This window comes from Phaseolus vulgaris, chromosome 8, assembly GCF_051622355.1.
Source record: "Phaseolus vulgaris cultivar YP4 chromosome 8, ASM5162235v1, whole genome shotgun sequence".
In the NCBI taxonomy this organism is placed as follows: Eukaryota; Viridiplantae; Streptophyta; class Magnoliopsida; order Fabales; family Fabaceae; genus Phaseolus; species Phaseolus vulgaris.
In genome coordinates this window covers 1,483,791-1,507,325 of record NC_143505.1, presented here as the reverse complement: position 1 = coordinate 1,507,325, position 23,535 = coordinate 1,483,791, and the positions used below count along the sequence as shown (strand labels likewise).

The window sequence follows — 23,535 nt, the reverse complement described above, 5'->3', positions numbered from 1 at the left end:
TCCACCATGGTCTAGACTATTCTAACTTCCTGTCTGAAGGAGAAAAGATACACTTGTTGGTCAATTGTTTGCCAAGTGTGTGTTCTATAGGCATCAACCAATGATTTTGTGTTATCCAATCACAAGAACCAATGGTTCTTCATCACTACACTACTCAAACTTAAACTCAAACTAACACTACCAGAAATATTGATGTTAGTCTCCCCAAAAACCCCACACAAAGACTAAAAGGGACACTAAACTCACTCTAGTTATCATTTAGTGTTTTCCTTTTAGTTTTGTGTGGGTTTTTTGGAAAGCTAACATCAATAATTTTTTGTAGTGTGAACTAATGAGATGCACGAGGCACAAAATGTTGCACACACTCGTGTACTCACGAGTGCCAAACTATTTGATATGGCTAATGTGCTTGTTGAAGTACAAATCAGAAAGGGTGAGTGAGTTGATGCATGGTATCTTAACTCTTAACAATGGACAAAAGAATACTGATAAGTAAAATTTTCTACACCAAATCATGCAAGCCTTACTGTTAGTCGACCTTGCACATGATCAAGATTAGCGTGTTTAGGACCCACTTGATTTAATGCTGAGATATAACAGCAAACAATGTTTGTAAGTATCTCTGTGTTTTTCTTGCTGCATCCTCTCTATAAGACATCACTGATTCTCACCAATATTTTATATGTTCTTTTTAAGATATCATTTAAGTACCATAGACACTTCCCTTCAATTACCTTATCTTCCCAAGTTAGGCAACCAACACTCAAGATTTTTTCTTGAATATCAAAGATGAAGGTAAGATAAGATCCATTATCAATCATGCCTTGCAGAACAAAATATTCTCTGTGCATGCTCTTCTAAGTTGGTTTCATCATATATTTTTCTGCAGTTACTAGGCTGGATGCACAGGAAATTTCGCCAGAATAGTGGTGAACCGTTCAAGGACTTGGTCATTGGTAAGTGATATATATGCTGCTAGAAAGCCACATATTCATGTTCCTCCAAAACATGCATTAACTATGTGATAGTCATCAAATTAGTAAAAAACCAGTGGCACTATATGAAAGCAAAATATTTCATACTAGATAATAGATGCCTTGATTTCTGATGACCACAGATATGTAGGCCCATGAAGACACAGCAGTAAAATACCTAGGTACAACCTTTTAAAGGGTATGCATAAAATTGAAGTATTGTAAAAAAAATTAGAATGAATGGCTAGAAATGGAAGTTGGAACATAAAAAAGTAGACTGTTTGAATATTTAATGCAAAAACTAATAAGGCCCATAAAATCTCTTTTATTGCCTGGTCTATAAAATATGTTCTTTCTCATTTGTGGTATACTAGCATAACATCAAAATTAGGCAGTGTCACTGAATGCTATAGTGGGATTCTACTTCGTGTTTTTACATCTCAACTAGACTGATACTCAGTAAAAACAATCATTTGCCATCACATAAAAAATATTATTAAAAAGTTACCATGTTTTGTTTAAAATTTGCTTGTTTCAGGGAATTCTTGCAATTGTCTTTCAGGGCAACCACCATTTGATGATGAACAAATCTATCAGAAACCAAACCTCGGAATCAGACTTTCCAAACATGCTCAAAAGGGTCACAACCTTAGAAACTCTTTTGCTGGTCTAGAAGCAGCAAGAGTGGATGAAGACTATGAGGGGGAGTTCTTCCCTGGCTTTCTGGCAATTGGAACTCTTGGTTCAGAACAAGTGTCTGACCCATCAACACCATCATTTCCCATTTCTGTTGAGAGCATAACTGAGAAAGAAGATGAAGTGACTGAGAATGATCTTAAGCTTATCAATGATGAGCTAGAGAAAGTGCTGGGAGCTGAAACCAAGGATGATGTCAGCATTGATTCTTCAAGGAGGACTAGCCATGTTAGCACTGGGAGAAGCAGCCATGTTAGCACTGGAAGAAGCAGCCATGTGAGCATAATAACACTCAGTGGAAAGCCAATAGAAGGCACGGAACCAAATGGAAATGGAGCTGCAATTTGTCCACTCCAGGGATATCTTTTCGGAACAGCTATTGAACTATCTGAAACAACTGCTGCAGCAAAGAAAGAAAACAGAACATCACTTGGGGAGCTGTTTCAGAGAAGCAAATCAGCTGAGGAGAATTTCAGTGCAAAATGTGAAAAGGAGGACAAAAGAACTGAGAAGGAACTTGACAAATCTGCCATGAACCTGATGAAGGAAAAGCTGAAAAAAAGAATGCTCCATGCTTATTCTAAAAATTCTTCTTCAATAAATGGAGGGCCTATAGATTCTGCTTCTGCAGAAACAAAGCTGAATAAGGTAAACAACTAACAAACCATAACTTGCTATTTGCTCTTGTTTATCTACGTAGAATAAATGTACAACTATTGTGCTTTACCATAATCAGAATTCTTCAGATTGAGTTTTATAGATTGCATTTTTAATGTTCTTTTCACCTTTTTTCTTCTTTTTTATTTTTTCTTTTATTAAGAAGTATACTTTAAGTCTAACTCAATCTTATAAAATTGATTTATAAGGTGAGGTTTATAAAGGTGGGTTTGCATCCACTTATATACTATGAAATATCTTAATCACTAGTCGATGTAGATCTCCAACAACATTAAGGAACATTTTATTTATCTATGGTCTTAGTCTTGGTATGTGCTATTATTCTGGTCATGATTCCAGCTATGTTTGTGGCTTCTAGATTCTCCACATGTTCCGAAAGAAAGTTCACCCTGAAAGTTCAACAGCTGCACAAAAATCTGCTAAACACCACAAGAACATGAAGAAGAAGAAAATACTCAATGATGGAGGCTACAACAAGCATGATCTGGTGCATCCAGAGGAAGATTCATCTGCCAGGGAGTACTGGATCAAAACAGATGCAGATTGTAAGTATGCAACAACTTTCATAGCCTTATTTCACAGTTTAACCATGCTATTATAACATTATATATATGCATTCCAATTTAATTATAGAACTTCATAGTTCACTTGATGAAAGTAGCAAGAGATTGTAATTTGTAACACAAGCATGTCTATTTTCAGTTTCAGTGTTGTGTGTTGCTTCTTCTACCCTGACTCAAATTTTTGTGTGTGCATTGCAGACTTAGTTCTAGAGCTGTGAGGGACAGTGAAGAAAATGTGGTGTGTTCATAAGTTGTTTCCCTCTATTAGTAATAACTAATATTGTGTTTGTACTGTGAAAACTTATATGTAAGAAACGAATAATTGAGGTAGTTTCAGTGTCTACCTCACAGTGGTGAGTGTGAAATGTAAGATTTGTCTAGTAATAATCATGAAAGATGAAAAAAATATAGCTATTGATTGAGTTGACAGTATGAATTATGAATAAATCATGATGACAGAATCCATCATCAAATCATGAGGGTATGCAAGTTGAGCTGCAGAAATTCGATGAATCGGTGTAGATGTAGATCATGCAACCATATTATTGGAAAAGTTACACCAACTCATCTAAACACCATATGTTTAGATTTTCTGAATTTAGCTATTCTCCTAAATGTCAAACATCCAATGATGATGGATAAAGGTTTTGGCAAAAGTTAAAATTCCATCGAATTGTTTTTTCGATCGAGAAAGATCAGGGAGAGGAAAAAAAGGGTGTTAGACAGTGTTGGGAAAATCAGAACAAATTCTTCCTTTTGGTATAGATACAAAATGGACACTTGTGGAAACAATAAGCAAATAGAAGAAAATAGAGTAAAAGAGAAAATGACACCGAGAATATTTAATGTGGGAAAACGTCCTCAACTTAAGAAGTATTTACAACAAAGAGAAAGAATTAGTTCTAATTTTTCCAACAGATAGCGAGAATTTTGGTTGATTACCTATCATTCTTGAGTTAGAGCAACTGTGCAACATCTACACCTGTTGGAGTTACTTACAATTTTTTTAAGGCAACTCTTTGGTTTTTTTTCAGTTGTATCTATTAGTAAATGTTGATAAATTTAAGTTTATAATTTAATTTCAATTTAAAATACATAAAACTGTGAATTGTTTGTAAGTTTAATGGTCTTAATATAAGTAGTTTTGCAAATTCATTTTTTTAATTATCAAACACGGTCTTTGATGATAAGTCTACTGAGTATTGTATTAGTCTTTGAAAGAAGATTGAGAGATTCAATACAAATAAATTATATAAGTCAATCAATATAAGAGACTTACACTTTTTCCAACACAAAACCTTAAGATAATAAGTATTTTAGTCTCTTTTTTATATGGTTTTCAACTTTGTCATTTATATTCAACTTGAAACTTAAACTTACACTTGAATTTCCTAACATATTCATAACCCAATATACAAATAATGCATTTTAATAGTTTTAGCTACTAATATTTTAGATTCTAAATTAGTTTCTAAAAGACTAATTTAAAATATAAAGTAGTAAGTAACTAAAATATTGGGAACTAATGATTAAATATCAATTTAAAAATTATTTTATAGATTTTTATTAATATTAGAAACTAATTTAGATATCAATAATTTTTTTATTTTAAAAAACAATCTTTAATTTAGTTAAATAGTAACTAATTATTCTAATCTTTAAAATTAATTTTTATTTAATAATTGTTTTATAGTGATATTCTTAAAAAAATAGATAAAAATAGATTTGAAAAAATAACTCAAATAAAGCACAACATTAGATTTAGCTAAGAATTGTCCTATCATAGTATCTAAACCATTGAGAGTTTCATGTTTATTTTTTGCAAGTTTTTTGTAGTTGATGAATATCTATATGAAGAGAATATGAAGCCTAGAGAATAGATGATGGAGTTGAAAGCCATTACATTGAACACACCTTTCAAGAACTCTACATCTATCTTTCACATCAAATTGAACTTTGGTTTGATTTGAATGAGAAAATGTTTCAAAGATAGAGATTTCATTATGTCATAGTTTTTTGATATGACTCTCATATTAAACCTTATGACTTTTATGCTAAAGTCACTCATAAAGAAGGACTAATCTTTGAAATTTAATCACCATTTGCCAAATTATTCACCTAATCATATGCACCTTTTTTTTCAATCTCAATCACCCTCATCTATTTGCCCTTCAATAATGATGCAAATGAATGATGGGTAAACAAAGATCCTAATGTATCTCTTTTATACTTTTAGTTTTTATAAAAAAAATACATTTTTAGTCTAATTAACTTCTATAAAACACATTTAATCATATAGAGAAAAAAAATATATTGTATTTCTTATTATTGAAATGATAAATTATTTACACAAATGTTTCATACAACACTAGTCTCACTAAGTGTTAAGAGATTGGACACTTTAGGGAAACTATTTTCATCACAAATACTAAAAGACATGTTTTTTCACTTGATATTTTGGTGATAGATAATCTATAAACCTTAACAAGATAAATTTTCCCAAATTATTCCTGATCTTTCACTAGTGTTTACACCTTTTATAACTATGTTTTATTAAGTTTAATATAGTTGGGATTGAAAGTAACTATCAATGATAAATTTAGTTTATATATATTACACTTATTTTTCATTCAAATTTTATGTTCAATACCTATAAAATTATGATTCATTGTTTAATATAAAACGTGAATAAAAATATGTTTTATATTTTAATTTAGATTGAATCACTCGATAAAAATAACTATTAAAATTATATTTAATTCATTAACTTTTAGACATAGTTAATCTTAAACCAAATCTTTATCCAAAATCAAAATATAATAATAAAAGTGAAACAAAATCTCTCTTTTGCAAAAGTGGAAGAAAATAAATTAAATAAAGATAAATTTATCTTATATAAAAACAGTACTTGGTCGCACCAAGAATGCTTGGTCGGGAGTTAACTTTAAAATGTTATTTGTCAATTAAGTAAGGACTATATATATATATATATATATATATTAAGAGTGTATGATGCAATTGATAAAAACATATCTTACTCTTTTGTAAAAACTTATTTATAGTGTTTGGTAGTAGACTATTTGATTCATGGGTTGTATTTGATACATATCTTCAATAAATCAGTGTTGGCTAATATATCAGGCTGTCACTCGAATTTGTAAGGAGGTTATCCTGATTTATAAGATTTTTTTTACTTATCATTTATTTATCAATTTGTTCTCTAATGTGGTAGATCACCCGGTTAGTCAGTCAATGATGTCGAGTGACGTGACTCATTTGACCCGTAATGTGGTTGATCATCCGTTCCATCAGTCATGACTTGACTAATTTAACTTGTAACGTAGTTGATCACCCAAACGATTGGTAATAATATCAAATTACGTGACTCATTCTACCTTGACCGCTACATTAATTTTTTTCATTATATATATTTTTTTTATGGGAGTCTCATTCATTATTTATTATATTCCACTTATAATTTTTAGTCATAAAAAGTGAGACAAATAAATAAAGGCGTTAGAAAATGTTATACTAAAAAAGTTGATACCTATATTTTAAATCATACATAAACAATACTAAAAAAACTCATTATTCATGTTTCCAAATAATCAACCTTTATTTTTAAAAATTATTGATTAAAAACCTATGAATAAATGCAATTTGGTGTTCAAACTACAAACTCCAAAGTAGTGAAAATTGAAATTAGTTGGTGATAGTTTTTTTAATCTGAAGTTGGTGATGATACTATTTAAATTTGAATATAATGTTAAAATTCTGGCTGGGGGAGGTGGAATCTAACAAAGATGAGTTGTCGGAATCTTTTAAGAATATTCTATAAATTCTAAATAATAAATACTTAACTTTTTGGTTGTATTTGGTCCACCAATGTTCCATAGTGCATTGTGCATATAACCTTAATATATATATATATATATAATAATAATAATAATAATAATAATAATTAATTATTTGGTCCTTGAACATTCCCCTAGGTCATTATTTTTTTTACTATCATGACATTTTTATTTATTTTTCAATCATTATTTTTGGTATTTTGTAAAGTAGAATAATTTTATTTTCAAAAACATCTTAAAATCTAAAAATAAACAAGCTTGTTTGATAGAATTAATTTTAATTTTAGACATTTTAAAAAGAATCGCAGGATAAATATTTTTATTTAAAAAAATTCATATTGAAAGTACAATTTGATTTTAAACTAAAGAAATAGCATATATTTCAAAAAACTTCAACTTTTTTTCCCTTTAAAACAATAAAAATACATGGTAAGAGTTATCTTGAAAGTTAACAAGTAATTAAAATTAAGGAAATATATTTATTACACTTTATTAACTAATTAATATTATTAAATACTCCTCACTATAAAAATAAATATTTAAAGGTCTGTGTTAGAAATATAATATTAGTGAGCCAAATCGTTTATTTTTTTTTTATTAATAATATAAATTATTCTCATTCATTGAAAATGATCATTAAATTACAAGTAAAATTATTAAATATAACTATCCTCAGATAATTCATTTTTTTACATCTCTAAAAAAAATTAAATTTATAACATTATTAATTGAAACTAATTTACTATTTTAGTCTTCATGAGTTACTTTTTTTTTCTTATACAAGACTCAAGGTGATACATTTTTTCTCAGGATAAATTGAATATCTATTCCTAAAAAAAATACTAATGAATAAAATACATGAATTCTATCAAATATATCATGAATAAATTACAATTTTAAATAATTTATTCATAAATTAACAAGGTGTTTATATTTTATCTACAATAACCAGCATTAAATTTTATTTAACTAATATCTTTTTTAACCTCAATTTCTAACACTCATTATTATAAAAATTTCAACAATCTTTTTTTATAATTTTAATTGAATTTATTATTATTATAACTTGATATTTATAAAAATTCATACATTTTTGTATGTTTTATTATTTATTTATTAATGTAATTAGCTGTTTTTAAGAAGTACCATATATATAGAGAGAGAGCATTATAATTAATTTCAATTAATAATTTTATTATGGCTAATCAATTAAACCCTGAGTGTATAAAAATAATTATTGTATAACGTAGATGAAATAATATAATATGTTAATACTCTTCTTAATATGGATTGAAATAATTTTTGTATTAATTAAGAACAATAGTAACTTAAAAAAAATTAATAGTATTAAATATTAATATTAATAGAATATATTTATATGGTTTGAAAGGTCATATTAATGTTAACGTTCACATGGATCCACGTGTCTAATTCTCCCGCTCCGTCCATCTATCCGTTAACCCTACTCTCTCTCTTCCATTCTCTCTCTTCTGCAATTCTTCCCGTTGAACACAGACACGAGAAAACCCAAATTCTTTGTTTTCGAATAATCACAAAAAAATAAAAAAAGAGACAAAATCTGTATTCACACACATTCATCTATCATAATGGGGAAGCTTTTGTGTGATTCAACAACCGTCGCCGAGCCATTTCAAGGTTCGCCGCCGGCAGCGCTTCCATGGCGGGATCCGAAATCGGAACCTATTGCGGCCGTAGATCTCGTCGTTCCGGCAAGCGTTGGTGGCGCGACCTTTGCCGGCGGCTGGGAAGATGTCGTCGGTCTGGAAGAGCAGCAGAGGCGCCACCTCCAGAAGCTCCATGCCAAAGGCGTGCTCTGGAAGCCGCCGGAGGAGGTGCATGACTCGTCGTCGTCGCCGCCGTCGTCCTCCCCTCTCAGATCCGTCGTTTTCCGGCTCTCTCACGGCGGCGAGGTGTCGGCCGACGGGAACTGTCTGTTCACGGCGTCTCGGAAGGCGATGGGAGGCGAGGAGGTGGACGCGCGCGAGCTGCGGCGGCGGACGGTGACGCGGTTCTCGAAGGATCTTGGATCTGTGAGTTTTTTGGAGAGAGAGGCCATCGATGACGCGATTCGGCACATGTACTCGCCAGATCTGAAGAATGGTTGGGGGATTCATGTCGTTCAGGAGGTGAAGTTGTTGGCAAAGAAGGAGGATCGATTTGCTCTTGATTCGGCCATCGACGAGCTCGTTCACCTCGGCATGCAAAGGTATTGAATCGCTTGAAGTTTCATTCGTTGATTTTATTATTTGCTTGTTTCTTGGCTTTTGGTTTGTTCGAAGTTTCATTCATCGATTTCACATAAACATGATTTTATTTGTTTAAACTGAAAACAAGAAATGCAAGATTGAGTTGAGTTCTCTGTTTTTATTGTTTCACTTCATGATATTTTGGACTAATCCATTCGTTTTCTCTTTTTTAGGGTTTGAGAAATGTTGAGATAATAGGCGTAGAATAGTTACATTAGAAGATTCACAGCTACAATTATATTGAGGACGAAAGAAATTAAAGAATGAAAGTTGTTTTGTTTGATTTGTTTGAGCTGCATTTCTTTTTCACGCGAAATGAGATGTTCGTAAGAGATTTGTGTTTTGTAATGTATTTTGATATGACAAGTGTTGAAATGGGGCTTGGAAGTTTCATCAGAATGCTGTTTGTTGCGTTTTGGTTTTGGTTGGTTTCTTTACTATGTGTTCTTTTTCTGATTGAAGAGAAATGGCGGCGGAGTCTATTTACAAAGAGAGATGTGTTCCCGTGAATGATGGTCCAAGTTGGGCCAAATACATGTTGATCTCTGGTTCTCCAGATGATGAATATGATATCATCACTTTGCAATATACTGAGGAGGGTTTATTATCTGTAGACGAGAATAGAGAGGGTCGTGCTGCAGCTTTCGGTGACGATATTGCAATTGAATGCCTTGCTACAGAGTTCAAGCGAGAGATATATGTGGTAAGTAACAAATCCAGGAGCTTTCACCCTGGCTTAGAGTTGTTTTTATTTGCATGTATGTATTTTTTCAAGATTTTTCACCAGTTGTTCTGTTATGTTTGTTTGACAACTATTTTCACACTCCTACTTGTTTTAAGTCTGCAGTGTTTAGTAGAGAAAAACTTGACAGGTCTCATCGTGTAAAAGTAAATTGGATTTACATAGACTTTGTTGTTGAGAGGTTATCATAAAATAGTTTAGATCTGGGATTTTCTTGAATTGAATTCTAGAAACTAATTGGCATATTGATGGGACCTCCGGAGCCACTCCATGTAGTTGGAGTTTTTGCCTGCAATTGCAGATATATCCTGGAATTTGATTACCTTGTAGGCTCGATTATGCATCCAAGTCTTATGAATCTTTATGAACGGGAATTCTTTTTTATATGTGTATTGATTGTGATTTCTCCTGATATATTTTATTTTAAGTGTGAAATAATAATGTATTTGTGAGTTTAGTTTGTTTACATGTGTGAGTAATTGTCGGTCACCATGCTTCCATCTGAATTTGTTCATCATTTTCAGGTGCAAGCACACGGTTCAGATGCCATGGTCGATGAAGACAATTGTGTTTTCTTCCTTCCACATCGTCCAAGGAGTCGAATTACCGAACCTCCATTCTTCCTTTTCATGAAAGGAACAGGTACCGGAGTTAAAAATTATTTGAATAGATATGACCATTTTTGTTCAAAGCTTTCAGCCGTAGTTAATTTTCAAGCATGTTATGTTTTCTCTATTCTGGGCAAAGGTCGTTCAACCAGCAGATTGAGAAAATTTTGTTATTATCTTTCCTTTTCTTGTCATTTTGTAATGAAATTTCTGAGTAAATTTCGACATACAGGTTGGTGCGGTGCTGGAGCTGACCACTACGAGCCCCTGATTGCTCATCCTTCCACCTTTGTTTCCCAAGAGAAGGTTGCTGTGGTACTGTGAGGTTTTCCCGGCCTGCAATTTTGTGGAATAGAGATTGAGTAGTAGAATTAGAATTTCTTCACCCTATTTATGGGCCACTGTCAAAGTGTTTGGCCTGCACTGTGGTGGTTCTCACATGTCTTGTCCCTAAGGAGAACCGAACCTCATTGGGTAGCATTTATTTTGTTACTGATATTTAGAATCAATCATCTTTGACTCTTGACATTGGACAAGCAGGTATGCCATTTGCCTGAGCAACCCTAGAGTATTTGTATTAGTTTCACCGGCTTCTGTTTTGTTGTTCCTGTTGTTGAGTTAATTAGAGGGTCACCGTCTATAGGTAGTAGTGTGTTGTTCAATTGGAAGAGTTGAGTTGTATCTCAGTGGATTTCATCACATTAATGAAGTGGCTTCTTCTTTTCTGGCCTTCTGCTTTCACATTGCGTTTCAGAACGTGACAAATGCGAGAAGCTGGTTCTCTCTCTTGGTCTTAAATGTGGTTCTCTGTTTTTTAATAAATCTGTGATTAATCATATCTTCAATGCAATTTCAGGAAAAAGGGGGCTCAGTAATGCACCTGAACCAACATTTCCGAAGCACCACGATTTTGACCAGGAAAGCACCTAATGGTACAATTTACGTGGTTTTAAAATTTACTAAAGAAATTAAAAGAATATATATATTTTACGAATTTCGACAAGCCCCGATGTGAGTTTCGTATTATTTTGATTCCCAAAAGACAAACTTGAACTCCTCGATTAAGTACAAGGGCTCATGTTTTCGTGCCACTTAAATAAATCTTTTGTTTACTTTTCTGGACATTTCTCAGTGGTGTGGAGGCAACTTGCATTTCTCTACTTGGGATCTGAGAAAGTGTCTAACAATGAAATGAAGCAGCATCTTGAATAAGATATAATCGAGCAAACATTTATATTTTCCTAACAAATTGCACTCGTTTTTCTATCCCAATTTGACTATATGTAGTCAAATTATAAGTTAATTTGTGAGTTTGAATTAAACATAAAGTCTATTTTTGAAAATCTATCTTATCAAAGTTCGTTTGATTTATCTCATATTTTCAGTAAACTTTAGCTTTTTCGGGCAACACATTTTCCAAGGAAGAAAACACGGTACATTCATTTTGTTATTTGTTGTGTGGCTTTTGCTTTGTGCACTACATTATTTGGGACCTGTATTATACGATTTTTTAAAATATTCAAATTATTCTTGGAAGTTTGAAGGTGTCATGGTAGTGATTGAAAGCTTGAGCTAAGTGATTGAATGAGTTTGAGATGAAATGTTGAAGGTATTGCTTTTAGAAAACCAAGTTCTGGAAATACCTTCCAGAATAAACAATTTGAAATCAGTTTGTATATGTTGTTGGTTCCAGATTTTTAAATATTAATCATTTTGACAACCTCTTAAAGCTTATCTATATTTAAAGATTAATCATTTTGGAAATGCTGGATGAATAACTTGTATTTTAATCATGCATTTCTTGGACTCAAAATTAAGGGCTATATACTATTTTTAGGTTTTTGAGTGACTTCTTAACGATTTTGAACTCATCAGATATCTCAAAATAAATCTGCTTAAAGTCGTGATTTGAAGATCAATCTTTAAAAAATAGCCTCTCTAAACTGGTTTATCAAAAGATCAATCTATTTTTCCATCATTTTAAATTATGCTTTTTGCATCCATGAATTCTCCCAAATTTAAAAGAGACTCGGTTTAACATAGAAGGAGTTAAAGTAACCATATTGACAACATTACATATATAAAACTATAGAACTTAAAAGACAAAAAAAATATACTTTAGAATAATCAACATCAAAATTAGAATAACTTACACAAAATATATATTGTTCATTCATTTCTTCATTTTTTTTTATATATTACTAAATTAAATTTATATAGATGCTCTTTCATTTTATGTAATGTATTTATCTTTTAATAATATTGGTTGAGAGTATTTATTGAATACTTGTATATATATTGGTAACCGGGTCGAGTATCACTTGCATCAAGAACTAATTACCATTTGAACTAGTTTGTTGACCAGTCCAATAAAAGTTTGTTGATCAGTCTCTTATATTAAAAAAAAATTACACCATCAACAAATAAAAGTTATTGTTAAATTTTTATTAAAAAAAATATGATTAATTTAATACGGTTATTGTGACACACGTCTAACATGGACATCAACACTAATACAACACTCATATACGGTTATTGTGACACACGTCTAACATGGACATCAACACTAATACAACACTCATATGCATATACGGATCATCTCTAAAATATATAAATTTATATATTATATAATTAAATAAAATTTTATATGTATAAATATGTTTTAATTTTTTTTGCATTAAGATATTTTTAAGGATTTGTTTCTTATTTTATAATCGTATTAAAAATTTACACAATAAATTTTATTTTTAAAAAAATTAATACATTTATTCTTTTTAAAATTGTATTAAAATCATACTAAAATTATCAAAAATCTAATAAATATTTTTTAAATTAGACACTTTACCATACATGATCTATAAGTGTCAATATTTAATACAGGTATCTAATACAAACACACCATTTAATCTAACACAAACACGTCATTTAAAAACGTTTCCGAATTTAGTTTAGGCATGAACAGAGCAAGTTTTGACGGAAGCATAGGAGGGCTTTGGGAGTCTGAAAATAAAAAGATTGAAAATAGTTTTTTCATTTTATATTTCAGAGTCAAACACTGGAAATAGTTAAATTGATTAAAATCTGGTTAGGTGCAGTGCAATGGGACATATTAATGCAAAGGCAAAACACAATTTGCAAACCTAATTGAAAGAAAAGGGAAACCTAATAAACCGGAGAGACCAAAAACACCCATCTTTGCATATTGTCCTCTGTCACTCAGCAAGGGAAAGGGACAAGCAAGTACCCCTTCGGAGATCTCAAGGGCCCTTCCCTCGTTCTCTCCGAACTCACCCTTTTCTCTTCTTATTTCCCACTTTTTCTCTTTTCTTCCCCAATTCTTCATTTCATTTCCTCATGGCCGCCACGCTCTATTCAACGCACTGTAATTCACTCGCCACCTCCTCCTCTTCCGCCTCCTTCCAACCCTGTCCCTTCTCCTCCAACCTCGCTTACCTTCAACGCGTCACCTTCTCGCAGCGCTTTCTCGCTTCCAAGGTCTCTCTCAAATCCCAACCCCATTCGTCTCAGATTCCTGTCCACACTCAGCAACAGGAAGGTTCTTCTTCTTCTTCTTCTTCTTCTTATACCCTTTTGTTTGTTTCGTTTAAATTTGGAATATTTTTCTGATGGGTCCTTTCCATTTTCTTATGCTGGACTTGGGGTGTCAGGGAGAGAAGATAGAATTAGAAATGTGTGTTTATTATGTCATTGGTTGACTTTAACATGCATACGTCAGTTGGAAATCTTACTTTGTCAACCAATTTTAAATCTTAAAAAAGTGAGTTTGCGAAAGGAACTGAAGTATTGCTTTTTGTGGAAACTTGGTTTCTTGCAAAATGTTAGTGCGTGTGAATGTACTGAATCCAAACTGAGTTTATTCTCCAAGCTGTGTTTGGAGCGCCCCAAATGGGAATCCAAACATAGCCATAGTCCTTAAAGTAGTAAACTTGTATAAGTAACTGCTCAAGTATTGAATATCCATCAGTTTAGTCTGTAAGTTGGTATATTTTTCTAACTTTCAGTGACCGATTTGATGGATTTTTCAGTACTTGAAGGACTTCTTATCATGATTTCTAGTGCTTGGAGGATTACTTGTATATTTTTCCTTCTTTAGGGGGGGCATTTAGGAGAGAGAGAGTAATACTTTAGGGATGAATTTGAGGGTTTATTCCAAGCTTACTGTATCTGATTGGTTGTGATTGGATGACCATGTAAAAAAATCACACGGGTAGTGCATATATTATTTATTCTTATGATATATGGTTCGGAAAATCCTTAGTCATATATGGCGTGTGATTTCTGAATGTAGGTACAGTAGCAGCTTCTGTGACTCCTGTTGAAAATGGCACTTCTCACAGGCAGCTGAAGACTGAATTATTGTCTGTTAAGTCCCCAAAGGAGTATCATGTTGAAGAAGGTTTTGAAAAGGATGAAAATGAGTCCACTGTTAGTATTACTGTTGTTGGAGCCTCTGGTGACCTTGCTAAGAAGAAGATATTTCCAGCTCTCTTTGCACTTTACTATGAGGATTGTCTCCCTAAGGTTGGATTTGGGTGGATGGTATTATTTTTTTATTTGTGTTTGGATTGGACTAAAGCTTTGGATTATGGCAGCACTTCACCATCTATGGTTATGCACGGAGTAAGATGAGTGATGAAGATCTGAGAAAGATGGTTAGCAGGACCCTCACTTGTAGAATTGATAAGAGGTGATTACTATCTTATTATTTATCATGCTTAGGGTTAGGCTACGTATTTAATGTTTGGAAATCGTGTTGTGGAATTTCAGAGAGAACTGCCAAGAGAAGATGGACCAGTTTCTAGAAAGATGTTTCTACCATTCTGGTCAATATGATTCTGAGGAAAACTTTGCACTGCTAGACAAGAAGCTCAAGGAACAAGAGGTAGTTGGATTGGAAAGGGGATAATATGATATAATTGCAGTCTACAGCTTAAATGTGGTTCAGATTCCTACTGTAAGAAACAATCACTGTTTTAAATGTAGTTTTCTGAAGTAGTAGAAATTTAATAATGGGAATGAATGCATTTTCTAACTTGAAAGGAAAATCTCTTGTTGAGAAGCAAATGAAAAAGATGAAGAAAAAGAGGGTGGAAATAAATAAAGAAAACCATAAAGAAGTTGAACACATTAGCTATTATATACCGGTCTATAGTTGATATCTGCTTTGTATTACGGCGTTTTCTTTTTGGCTCCATGACCAGTTGGCCATAATTTCATTGATATTTTAATTCTTCAAATATAAGATTACCAGATGATATCATTAAGAAAAACATTTGTTCATGTTGCAATGAGAATCAATAAGTTTAATTGTATGGTTATTGTGTTTCCTTGACATGCTTGTATTCTTTCATTTTTGCTCTCCAATCTGCACTTTTTATTTTTGTGTGCGTTTTTGTTGGCATGCAATTTTAATTTGCATCAAGTTGGATATACGAACAAAGAAGGAACTTATTGTATTTATTTTTGTCTAAATAGTTGAAGCTAATTCATAATTTTTGTAATCATATTTTAACCATTCTGTTTGAATATGAAAATTGTTTTTGTAGGGTGGGAGAACTTCCAATCGCCTGTTTTATCTTTCAATTCCTCCTAATATATTTATAGAGGCTGTAAAATGTGCAAGCTTGTCAGCTTCTTCTGGTAATGGTTGGACCAGGGTCATTGTTGAAAAGCCTTTCGGTCGTGACTCTGAATCTTCAGCTGCATTAACAAAATCACTCAAGCAGTATCTGGCAGAGGATCAAATTTTCAGGTTTACCAACTAACACTAGTCATCTTCAATTTTAAGATTGTAATGTACATTTTATAAAGTGGGAAATATTATTCAGGATTGACCACTATCTTGGGAAAGAGCTTGTGGAAAATCTTTCTGTCCTTCGATTCTCAAATCTCATATTTGAGCCATTATGGTCAAGGCAGTATATAAGAAATGTACAGTTGATATTCTCAGAAGATTTTGGCACTGAAGGACGTGGCGGGTAACTTTTGTTCCTTCACAGCTTTCACACTTTCTGTTCTTATAATGGGATTCTTATCCATTTCCATTGTACTATGTATAGGTACTTTGACCATTACGGTATCATAAGAGACATTATGCAAAATCATTTACTTCAAATACTAGCACTCTTTGCCATGGAAACCCCTGTTAGTTTGGATGCAGAGGATATAAGAAATGAAAAGGTCTCAAATGGTTATATGCCTTGAATTCGGTTGTTCCAAGTAATTGTGAGTTTTTCTTTTTCACCAGATTTTCAATTTCCTAATGGATGTCAGGTCAAGGTTCTTCGTTCAATGCGACCCCTGCAACTTCAGGATGTGGTTATAGGCCAGTATAAGAGCCACACAAGAGGAGGTGTTACATATCCAGCCTATGTTGATGACAAAACTGTACCAGTAGGCAGCTTAACTCCAACATTTGCTGCAGCTGCCCTCTTTATAGATAATGCAAGATGGGATGGGGTACCTTTTCTGATGAAGGCAGGGAAAGCATTACAAAGCAAAGGGTAAGGGGAGGAAATAAAATTTACTTTAGTGTTGGCCATCTATTTATACTTCTAGGTCTCCACACCCCACTTTAGATATATTTAACTTCTATGTTGTTTTGGGTTCAGAGCTGAGATACGGGTACAGTTCAGGCATGTGCCGGGTAATCTGTACAATCGGAATATTGGTACTGATCTTGATCGGGCTACCAATGAACTTGTTATTAGAGTTCAGCCTGATGAGGCTATTTATTTGAAGATAAACAACAAAGTTCCAGGTCTGGGAATGAAGTTGGACCGCAGTAATCTTAATCTTCACTATGCAGCAAGGTATTTTCCTTTTACTCTTAAAATCAACTTTATGGGACCCCTGAAATGCACTCTTCATTAGATTATTATCTACAATTTCACTTCATTCTTAGTTTCTTACCTTCTTAAGCTTATTCGACATTGATCTCATGTCCATATAATCTTGGTGGACCTGTGGCAGGTCTGCCACCATAATTGCTGGATATTTCTTGATCCATAAACGAGTTTGGGCATTTTGGAAGATAGTAAACTGCTATCTATGTGGATGACATTCTATGAGCACATGAGCTAACATTTTTATTTCATTTCAGATATTCAAAGGAGATTCCAGATGCTTATGAAAGACTACTGTTGGATGCCATTGAAGGAGAAAGAAGACTCTTCATACGTAGTGATGAACTGGATGCGGCTTGGTCACTCTTTACCCCTGTACTGAAGGAACTAGAAGAGAAGAAGATAATTCCAGAGTACTATCCTTATGGTAGTAGAGGTCCTGTTGGTGCTCACTATCTTGCAGCCAGATACAACGTACGGTGGGGTGACCTTGGTTCAGACGTGGACCACTAACCCTCACATTTTGTTCACTTATGATCAGCCTTAGATGTTAGCTATTTTGCATGGATGCATACTATTTTGTGGTTTCTTCAGCAGCATGGTTACTTCTCTGGTTGAAGGAAGATACCAGGCACACGTGTAATCATGTAAAGCAAATAAAGCATCCAGTTTCAAAGTAGAGTAATAAAGCTCTTAGATCATTGATTTTTTTAGTTGTTATTTGGGAGTTCTATTGAGAAATGTTTCATTTAGTTGCCAACCAATGTAGTTAGGTGATGATGTATTTTGATTTTTGAAGAGGAAAATGAAGAAAGCTAGCAAGTTAGTATTAAACCCAACTCATTCAAGTCTCTTGCAACCTTGATTGTGTTATTATAACAAGAGATGAATTTTTATACATTATAAATTATTATCATTGATTTGTTACATGTATCTGACAGAACTTTCCCTTGTTAATGATATAGCTTTGACTGTACTGATTATTTTGGTTAAATTAAGAAACTCAGATTGCTTTGATAGATGAAATATGCATTTAAAAGATAACAATTAGAACTAATTAGACTGATTGAGTGCATATTTAAGTATTATATTGTTTTTGTTATTAAAGAACATGTACTGAATCCTGTAAATTTCTATTTCATTTTTTTATATGAAGAATCTTAATCAAGATATTTATTTCTCTATTTGTGCAAGAATGTATTATTGAGATGAATGTCTGATAATTAAAATTAACTAAAAAATTAAACATATTTTCAGTCTCTCAGGTTGATATAATTATTTTTCTACTTTATTAAATATAATCTGCTAGTCCTCTTAAGAAAGTATAATTATTTTGAAGTGCTTTAACAACAGCAGGGCAAATTCTTCTTATAGTAGCAGCATTTCAAAAAAATTAAAATTACCTTATATTTCGAATTTGAAAATTCAAAATTTTAAAAAAATAATTATGTCTGTCAGAGGACTAATTTTGCCAGATTTTTTAATAGATTAAAAATAATGGTATCGACATATTTAATTCAACTACCAAGCATTTTTATCCATTTTTATCTATTTATTTTCTTAATAAAATATAAATGAATAAATATAATTATATCATCATTTACATTAAAAATATGTATATTATTTCCTAATATGACCTCCTTTATTATTTCTCTTTTACCCATGATAAAGATGCAAAATAAGTAAGAACTAAATGAAAATAAGAATAAGATAAAAAGTAATGATTAATGTCATGTTAAAATTTACCTAAATTAAAGTCTCCCTCACCAATCAAATTAATGTCATGTGGAACAATATTGGTGTTAGTGGTAATATGAGGGATGAAGAGAAAGATTTTATCAGAAGAAATTAACCTTAACATGGTTTGTGAAAGATTACAACTTTTTCAGCCATTAATTTCTGCAAAAGTGGTCCCTTTACCTCTTAAATGTTCACAAAACTTTGCATTAGTATGATCCACCCATGTGATATATCATTCACTACAAACTGGTGGCCAATTTATAATGCTATAAATTGACCCAACATAAGAAAAGAAAGCAGCACTTCAGTGTTACAAAGTCACAAAAAATGTACAAATTAAGAGTAATGCAAAGTGATAACAGCTATGTTGGTATTGTCCTTTGTTCACAATTAACCTCAAGTTCAGATATATTATATGGAGTGGCCCTCATTATTGATGATGATGATGATGATGATGATGCATCTTTAATAATTAATGAATTAATCAGCACAGTTTTTGAGACTACATGCAGTGCACCACATCATTTTGCTCTGAATGAGCATGCACAAGTACTGTGTATTAGAACAAAAACATTGGAAAATACTACTTCATCAGGAAGGTTCTGTTTGAAGGGTGAGATTTCATTTGGTGGTAATTGAAAACACACATTCACATTCAGTTGACTTGACACTACCAATGCATTGGTAACTGTTTGATGCATGAATCTCTGAAATGAAGTTAATTAGTGCTCATTCTTTTTGGTGCTTCTCTATAAAAAGACTCGGCCAAGAACCTCAGTTTCATAATTTCATTCATTCATTCATTCATTCCCACCACTCTTCTCTCTTTACTTCTTCCTTCTTTGTTGTTATTGGTTGTTCAGTTCTCTATGCACCACTCACTGCCACCTTGAGATACACAGCTGCTCCACCTTCCCTTCTTGATGCCTAACTGAATATTCTTAAAGCCTTACCATTGTTAAGGCAACATCATTGTGATGTGAAAAATGGGAATGCTTTAAGAATTTCAGTTATGCATCAATCATGGCAGTTACTCAGTCTCACCAACTAATACTTTATCTGTTAATTAATACACAGCTCAAGAATCAAAGCAAAAGAATATTTCTGTAATGCATTGATGAGACAAAAGGGGGTTACAACTTGCATCTGGTTTTGTTGTTCACTGCATTTTCAATTTAACTGATATCAACTGATAGCATCAATTGGGTTGTTTCTTCTGCAGTGAGTATTGAAAATCCTACATAGATCAAAGATTAAGACATTTTGTAGGATATAAGTGATGCAAATCTCACCTTATAAACTGTTTTTATGAGATTGAATTGGATTTAAAGTTCACTTGAAGCAGGATTGGGTTGAAAAACTTTGCAACTGCTTCATGCCACATTCCCAGAACTCCTAGTATGTCAACAAGGTTAACTTACACAGAAAATTACAATATACAAAAAGAATTTTAAAAATTACTATTTTTTTGTGATGTGAATTACAAGATACACCTAACAGACATTTCAAAATCTTGTTTTCAAATTTTGGTTCCAGATGGCTCTTGAACAGTAAGTTGTTCATGGAGTAATTAACATGCCATTTCAAAACTTCTAACATGGTTCATCCTTGAAAATTCTTGCTCATTGTTACAAACAACCCTTCATGAAAGTTCTTTTGATATTGTTGTAATGATGCACATTACTGTTTGAATTGCTTTGCTCAATTATTCTCAGATTGTGTACAGTTTCTTTTATCAGAAACTAACCAATTGAAAATGTTAACATGATATCTTCTGTGTTAATATGAAATCCTTTTGCAATTTATATGCATTGAACAGAGCTAGTGGAGAGTGTTTGTGGTGGCATCATATCTTAGGAACATGTTGAATTGAAACAGGTGCCATTGATATATACCTACATTGTCCATGAAAACCAGTGGCTGAAAGTGAGGGATGAGGGATATGTGTCAGAGCCTTTTGAGGGAGAAAATCTGTATCAAACAGTTGCATAGTTTTTCAACACCAATTAAGCCTAACTCACAGAGTGCCACAACTAAAGATATTTCACAGTAAGAAAATTATCAATTGTAAATAATTTTAAAGATCAAAATAATTAATTACTATTAGATTAAATTAGAGATATTTTAGAATCTAAAATATTAATAATTAATGGTTAAATACTAATTTAAAATTTAATTTTTTTTATTAATAATAGAAACTATTTTAGATACAAATAATTGTTTAATATCTAAAATAATATCTAATTTAGTTAATATTGTGACCAATTATTTTTTATTCTAATTTTAGTGGTTATTTAATAAAAAAAAAATAGTATTTGTATCTTTTATAAGATAACGAGGAAACTTAAAAGTAAAAGAATATTTGTTGCTCTTAATTAATAATATTGAATTTATATTTTAATTTAAAGAAATATAAATAAAATCATGTTAACAAAAGAGGTTAATAATATCGAAGACAATGAATAAAAAAATTATTAAATCAATCATAACAGTTATAAGAAATGAAAAATTAAAGTGCAGTATTTAACATAAAATTGTCTATAATAATGATAACAAGTAAAATGACTAATTAAATATTACTTTCTTTACACTTTATAATTTAAATTTGTAAATTTAATTTCTGTACTCTTCCAATGAATTTAACTCAACAATCGAATGAAAAATTTTAAAAAATTATTGATATATGAAGTAATTTCTACTATTAATAAAATTTTATAAAGTGATTTTTAAATTGGTATCTACATTTAACTACTATTATTTTAAATTCTAAATTAGTTTCTAAAAGACTAATTGAAACCAATTTAGAATCTAAAATATATATTAGTAGTTAAAATTTTTGGTAACTAATTTAGATATCAATTTAAAAATTATTTTATAAATTTTTATAAATAATACAAACTATCTTAGATAAAAAAAAATTAGTATCTAATTTAATTAATATAGTGACAAATTATTTTTTTTCTAAATTTAATTATTATTTAATGAATTTCTTGTAGTGCTTAATTATTTAATTAATAGACACTACAATGAACAAATAATTTTATAGTAATTAAAAATAACATATTCATATTATAAGAATTAAAAATATTTAAGCGAGACTAAAATAAAAATAAATAAAATAATTAAAAATCCTATGTTTTTTTTTTGTTTTCACCGTCCTAAATACATAATCACCACATTTGTGAAGCCATAATCTAAGTTTGTTTATAGTCTAAAAGTAATTATAATTGTCCAATGAATCATTTTAATTAATTGGTATAAAAAAATAGTATAAAGTGAACTAGTGAGAGATGTAAAAATATGTGACAAAGTTTTGTTTAACATAAGTTTGTGTTGTGTTGTTTTTTTTTTATTGGGTTATGATTAATTCAGCTAACTTAATTGGTGAATCAAAGTAGTCATAAGTAAATTGATAAATTTTTATATTATTAAAATAAATACAATTTAAAGATATTTAAACTCTTAATATTAATTAACTATTTAAATTTTCGATGTTATTATATATGAAAAAATATTATTAATTTTTATATTTTTTAAATTTAGTGAACCAACACATTTTATTATTAACATGTTAATGGGTCAAATTTAATTGAAAAATATATAATTATTATATTGTTTCACATCTTGGATAGTCAGAATTTGTTTGATTAGTGTATTTTTTGGCATCTCAAATAGTCAGAACCAATTCAGTTCGATTAAGAAACCGATCTTTTGACCTAATGAACTGGATGAACGTCGTCAAATCCATCATCTCAGTCTCAAACCATGTTAATCACTCATGGATGAGATAATCAACACAAGAACTTAATTAAGATAATCAAAGATTCAACCGCTAAATAAATCATAATCATAAATTAACAAGAGAATTGAGTTTGAATAATGTCCCCAATAGAAAAGATCCACCATAAGAAAGAAAGTATAAATAAGTAACCCAAAAACAAGTAAATGAGAAATTTAATAACATTTATAATTTATTAATATATTTTAGTTACTTAAACATTACAATGTTTTTTAGGTAGATTTCTCTTTTACATTTTACATTTGAGCTAAAGATTGGAAAAAACAAGAAAAAAAATCAGAAAAACATGGTAAAAATAACGAAAAAGACGTATCAAAATTAGTGTTGTACTTGAACTCATCAAAATCAAGATCTTGTTAGAACCAAAGTGAACCGAAATGAATAAATTCATTTCAATTCAACTTTAATATAATAAATGTGTCATTCAATATTTTCATTAATTATTTTTTTCAGAGCTAACTTGTTGAAGTTAAACACACTTAGACTTTTTTTTTAACTTGAATAAATTTTAAAAGAAAAATAAAAAATAGTATGAGACTCATGTGAAAAGTGATTTTAAATTAGTAATGTTGACAAAATCACTTTCATATGGGTGATTGATTATTAATGCTTGTGTAAGCATTGAAAAAACAATAATAAATGTTAAACTACTAATATTTTTTTCAAACACTCTAACTATAAAATATTATTTTCGCAAATGAAAAATATAAATGCTTTTTGTAAACTGAACTTTCCCACAAAAAATGAC

General features: G+C 31.1%; 3 protein-coding genes across 5 annotated transcripts; all 3 read left to right on the top strand.

Annotated features, from left to right (window-relative positions):
- Positions 1-680: 680 nt before the first annotated feature.
- On the top strand, positions 681-3,400 carry LOC137827133 (protein LAZY 1). Of its 2 annotated transcripts, none has more exons than XM_068633352.2 (5): positions 681-795; positions 890-956; positions 1,537-2,318; positions 2,707-2,893; positions 3,110-3,400. In XM_068633352.2, exons 1-5 carry the CDS (start codon positions 790-792, stop codon positions 3,127-3,129), a joined length of 1,062 nt encoding a protein of 353 aa, XP_068489453.1. In that variant the 5' UTR covers positions 681-789; the 3' UTR covers positions 3,130-3,400. The 2 variants fall into 2 exon arrangements, with proteins under 2 accessions (XP_068489453.1, XP_068489452.1); XM_068633351.2 differs by having other exon boundaries at positions 1,513-2,318.
- A 4,758-nt stretch (positions 3,401-8,158) lies between these two features.
- Positions 8,159-11,107, top strand: LOC137826953 (Gap junction beta-4 protein). 2 transcript variants are annotated; one of them, XM_068633115.2, is made up of 4 exons: positions 8,159-8,992; positions 9,495-9,735; positions 10,299-10,416; positions 10,615-11,107. In XM_068633115.2, exons 1-4 carry the CDS (start codon positions 8,373-8,375, stop codon positions 10,704-10,706), a joined length of 1,071 nt encoding a protein of 356 aa, XP_068489216.2. In that variant the 5' UTR covers positions 8,159-8,372; the 3' UTR covers positions 10,707-11,107. The 2 variants fall into 2 exon arrangements, with proteins under 2 accessions (XP_068489216.2, XP_090149520.1); XM_090293394.1 differs by lacking the exons at positions 9,495-9,735; positions 10,299-10,416; positions 10,615-11,107 and adding an exon at positions 9,206-9,428 and having other exon boundaries at positions 8,189-8,992.
- A 2,342-nt stretch (positions 11,108-13,449) lies between these two features.
- On the top strand, positions 13,450-18,224 carry LOC137826952 (glucose-6-phosphate 1-dehydrogenase, chloroplastic). The gene is made up of 10 exons (XM_068633113.1): positions 13,450-13,938; positions 14,692-14,924; positions 14,996-15,090; positions 15,171-15,285; positions 15,950-16,155; positions 16,232-16,381; positions 16,463-16,583; positions 16,677-16,906; positions 17,015-17,215; positions 17,506-18,224. Exons 1-10 carry the CDS (start codon positions 13,737-13,739, stop codon positions 17,759-17,761), a joined length of 1,809 nt encoding a protein of 602 aa, XP_068489214.1. The 5' UTR covers positions 13,450-13,736; the 3' UTR covers positions 17,762-18,224.
- The last annotated feature ends 5,311 nt before the right edge of the window (positions 18,225-23,535 follow it).

Excerpts from the sequence above, each read along its gene's own strand:
- LOC137827133 (XM_068633351.2), top strand. Across the intron at positions 957-1,512 it reads GTTCAAGGACTTGGTCATTG|GGAATTCTTGCAATTGTCTT; the intron begins GTAAGTGATATA and ends TGCTTGTTTCAG. Across the intron at positions 2,319-2,706 it reads CAGAAACAAAGCTGAATAAG|ATTCTCCACATGTTCCGAAA; the intron begins GTAAACAACTAA and ends TGTGGCTTCTAG.
- LOC137826952 (XM_068633113.1), top strand. The coding sequence starts at position 13,737 with ATGGCCGCCACGCTCTATTCAACGCACTGTAATTCACTCGCCACCTCC. Across the intron at positions 14,925-14,995 it reads ATGAGGATTGTCTCCCTAAG|CACTTCACCATCTATGGTTA; the intron begins GTTGGATTTGGG and ends GGATTATGGCAG. Across the intron at positions 15,286-15,949 it reads AGAAGCTCAAGGAACAAGAG|GGTGGGAGAACTTCCAATCG; the intron begins GTAGTTGGATTG and ends TTGTTTTTGTAG.
- LOC137826953 (XM_068633115.2), top strand. The coding sequence starts at position 8,373 with ATGGGGAAGCTTTTGTGTGATTCAACAACCGTCGCCGAGCCATTTCAA. Across the intron at positions 8,993-9,494 it reads GTTCACCTCGGCATGCAAAG|AGAAATGGCGGCGGAGTCTA; the intron begins GTATTGAATCGC and ends TTCTGATTGAAG. Across the intron at positions 10,417-10,614 it reads CCTTTTCATGAAAGGAACAG|GTTGGTGCGGTGCTGGAGCT; the intron begins GTACCGGAGTTA and ends TTCGACATACAG.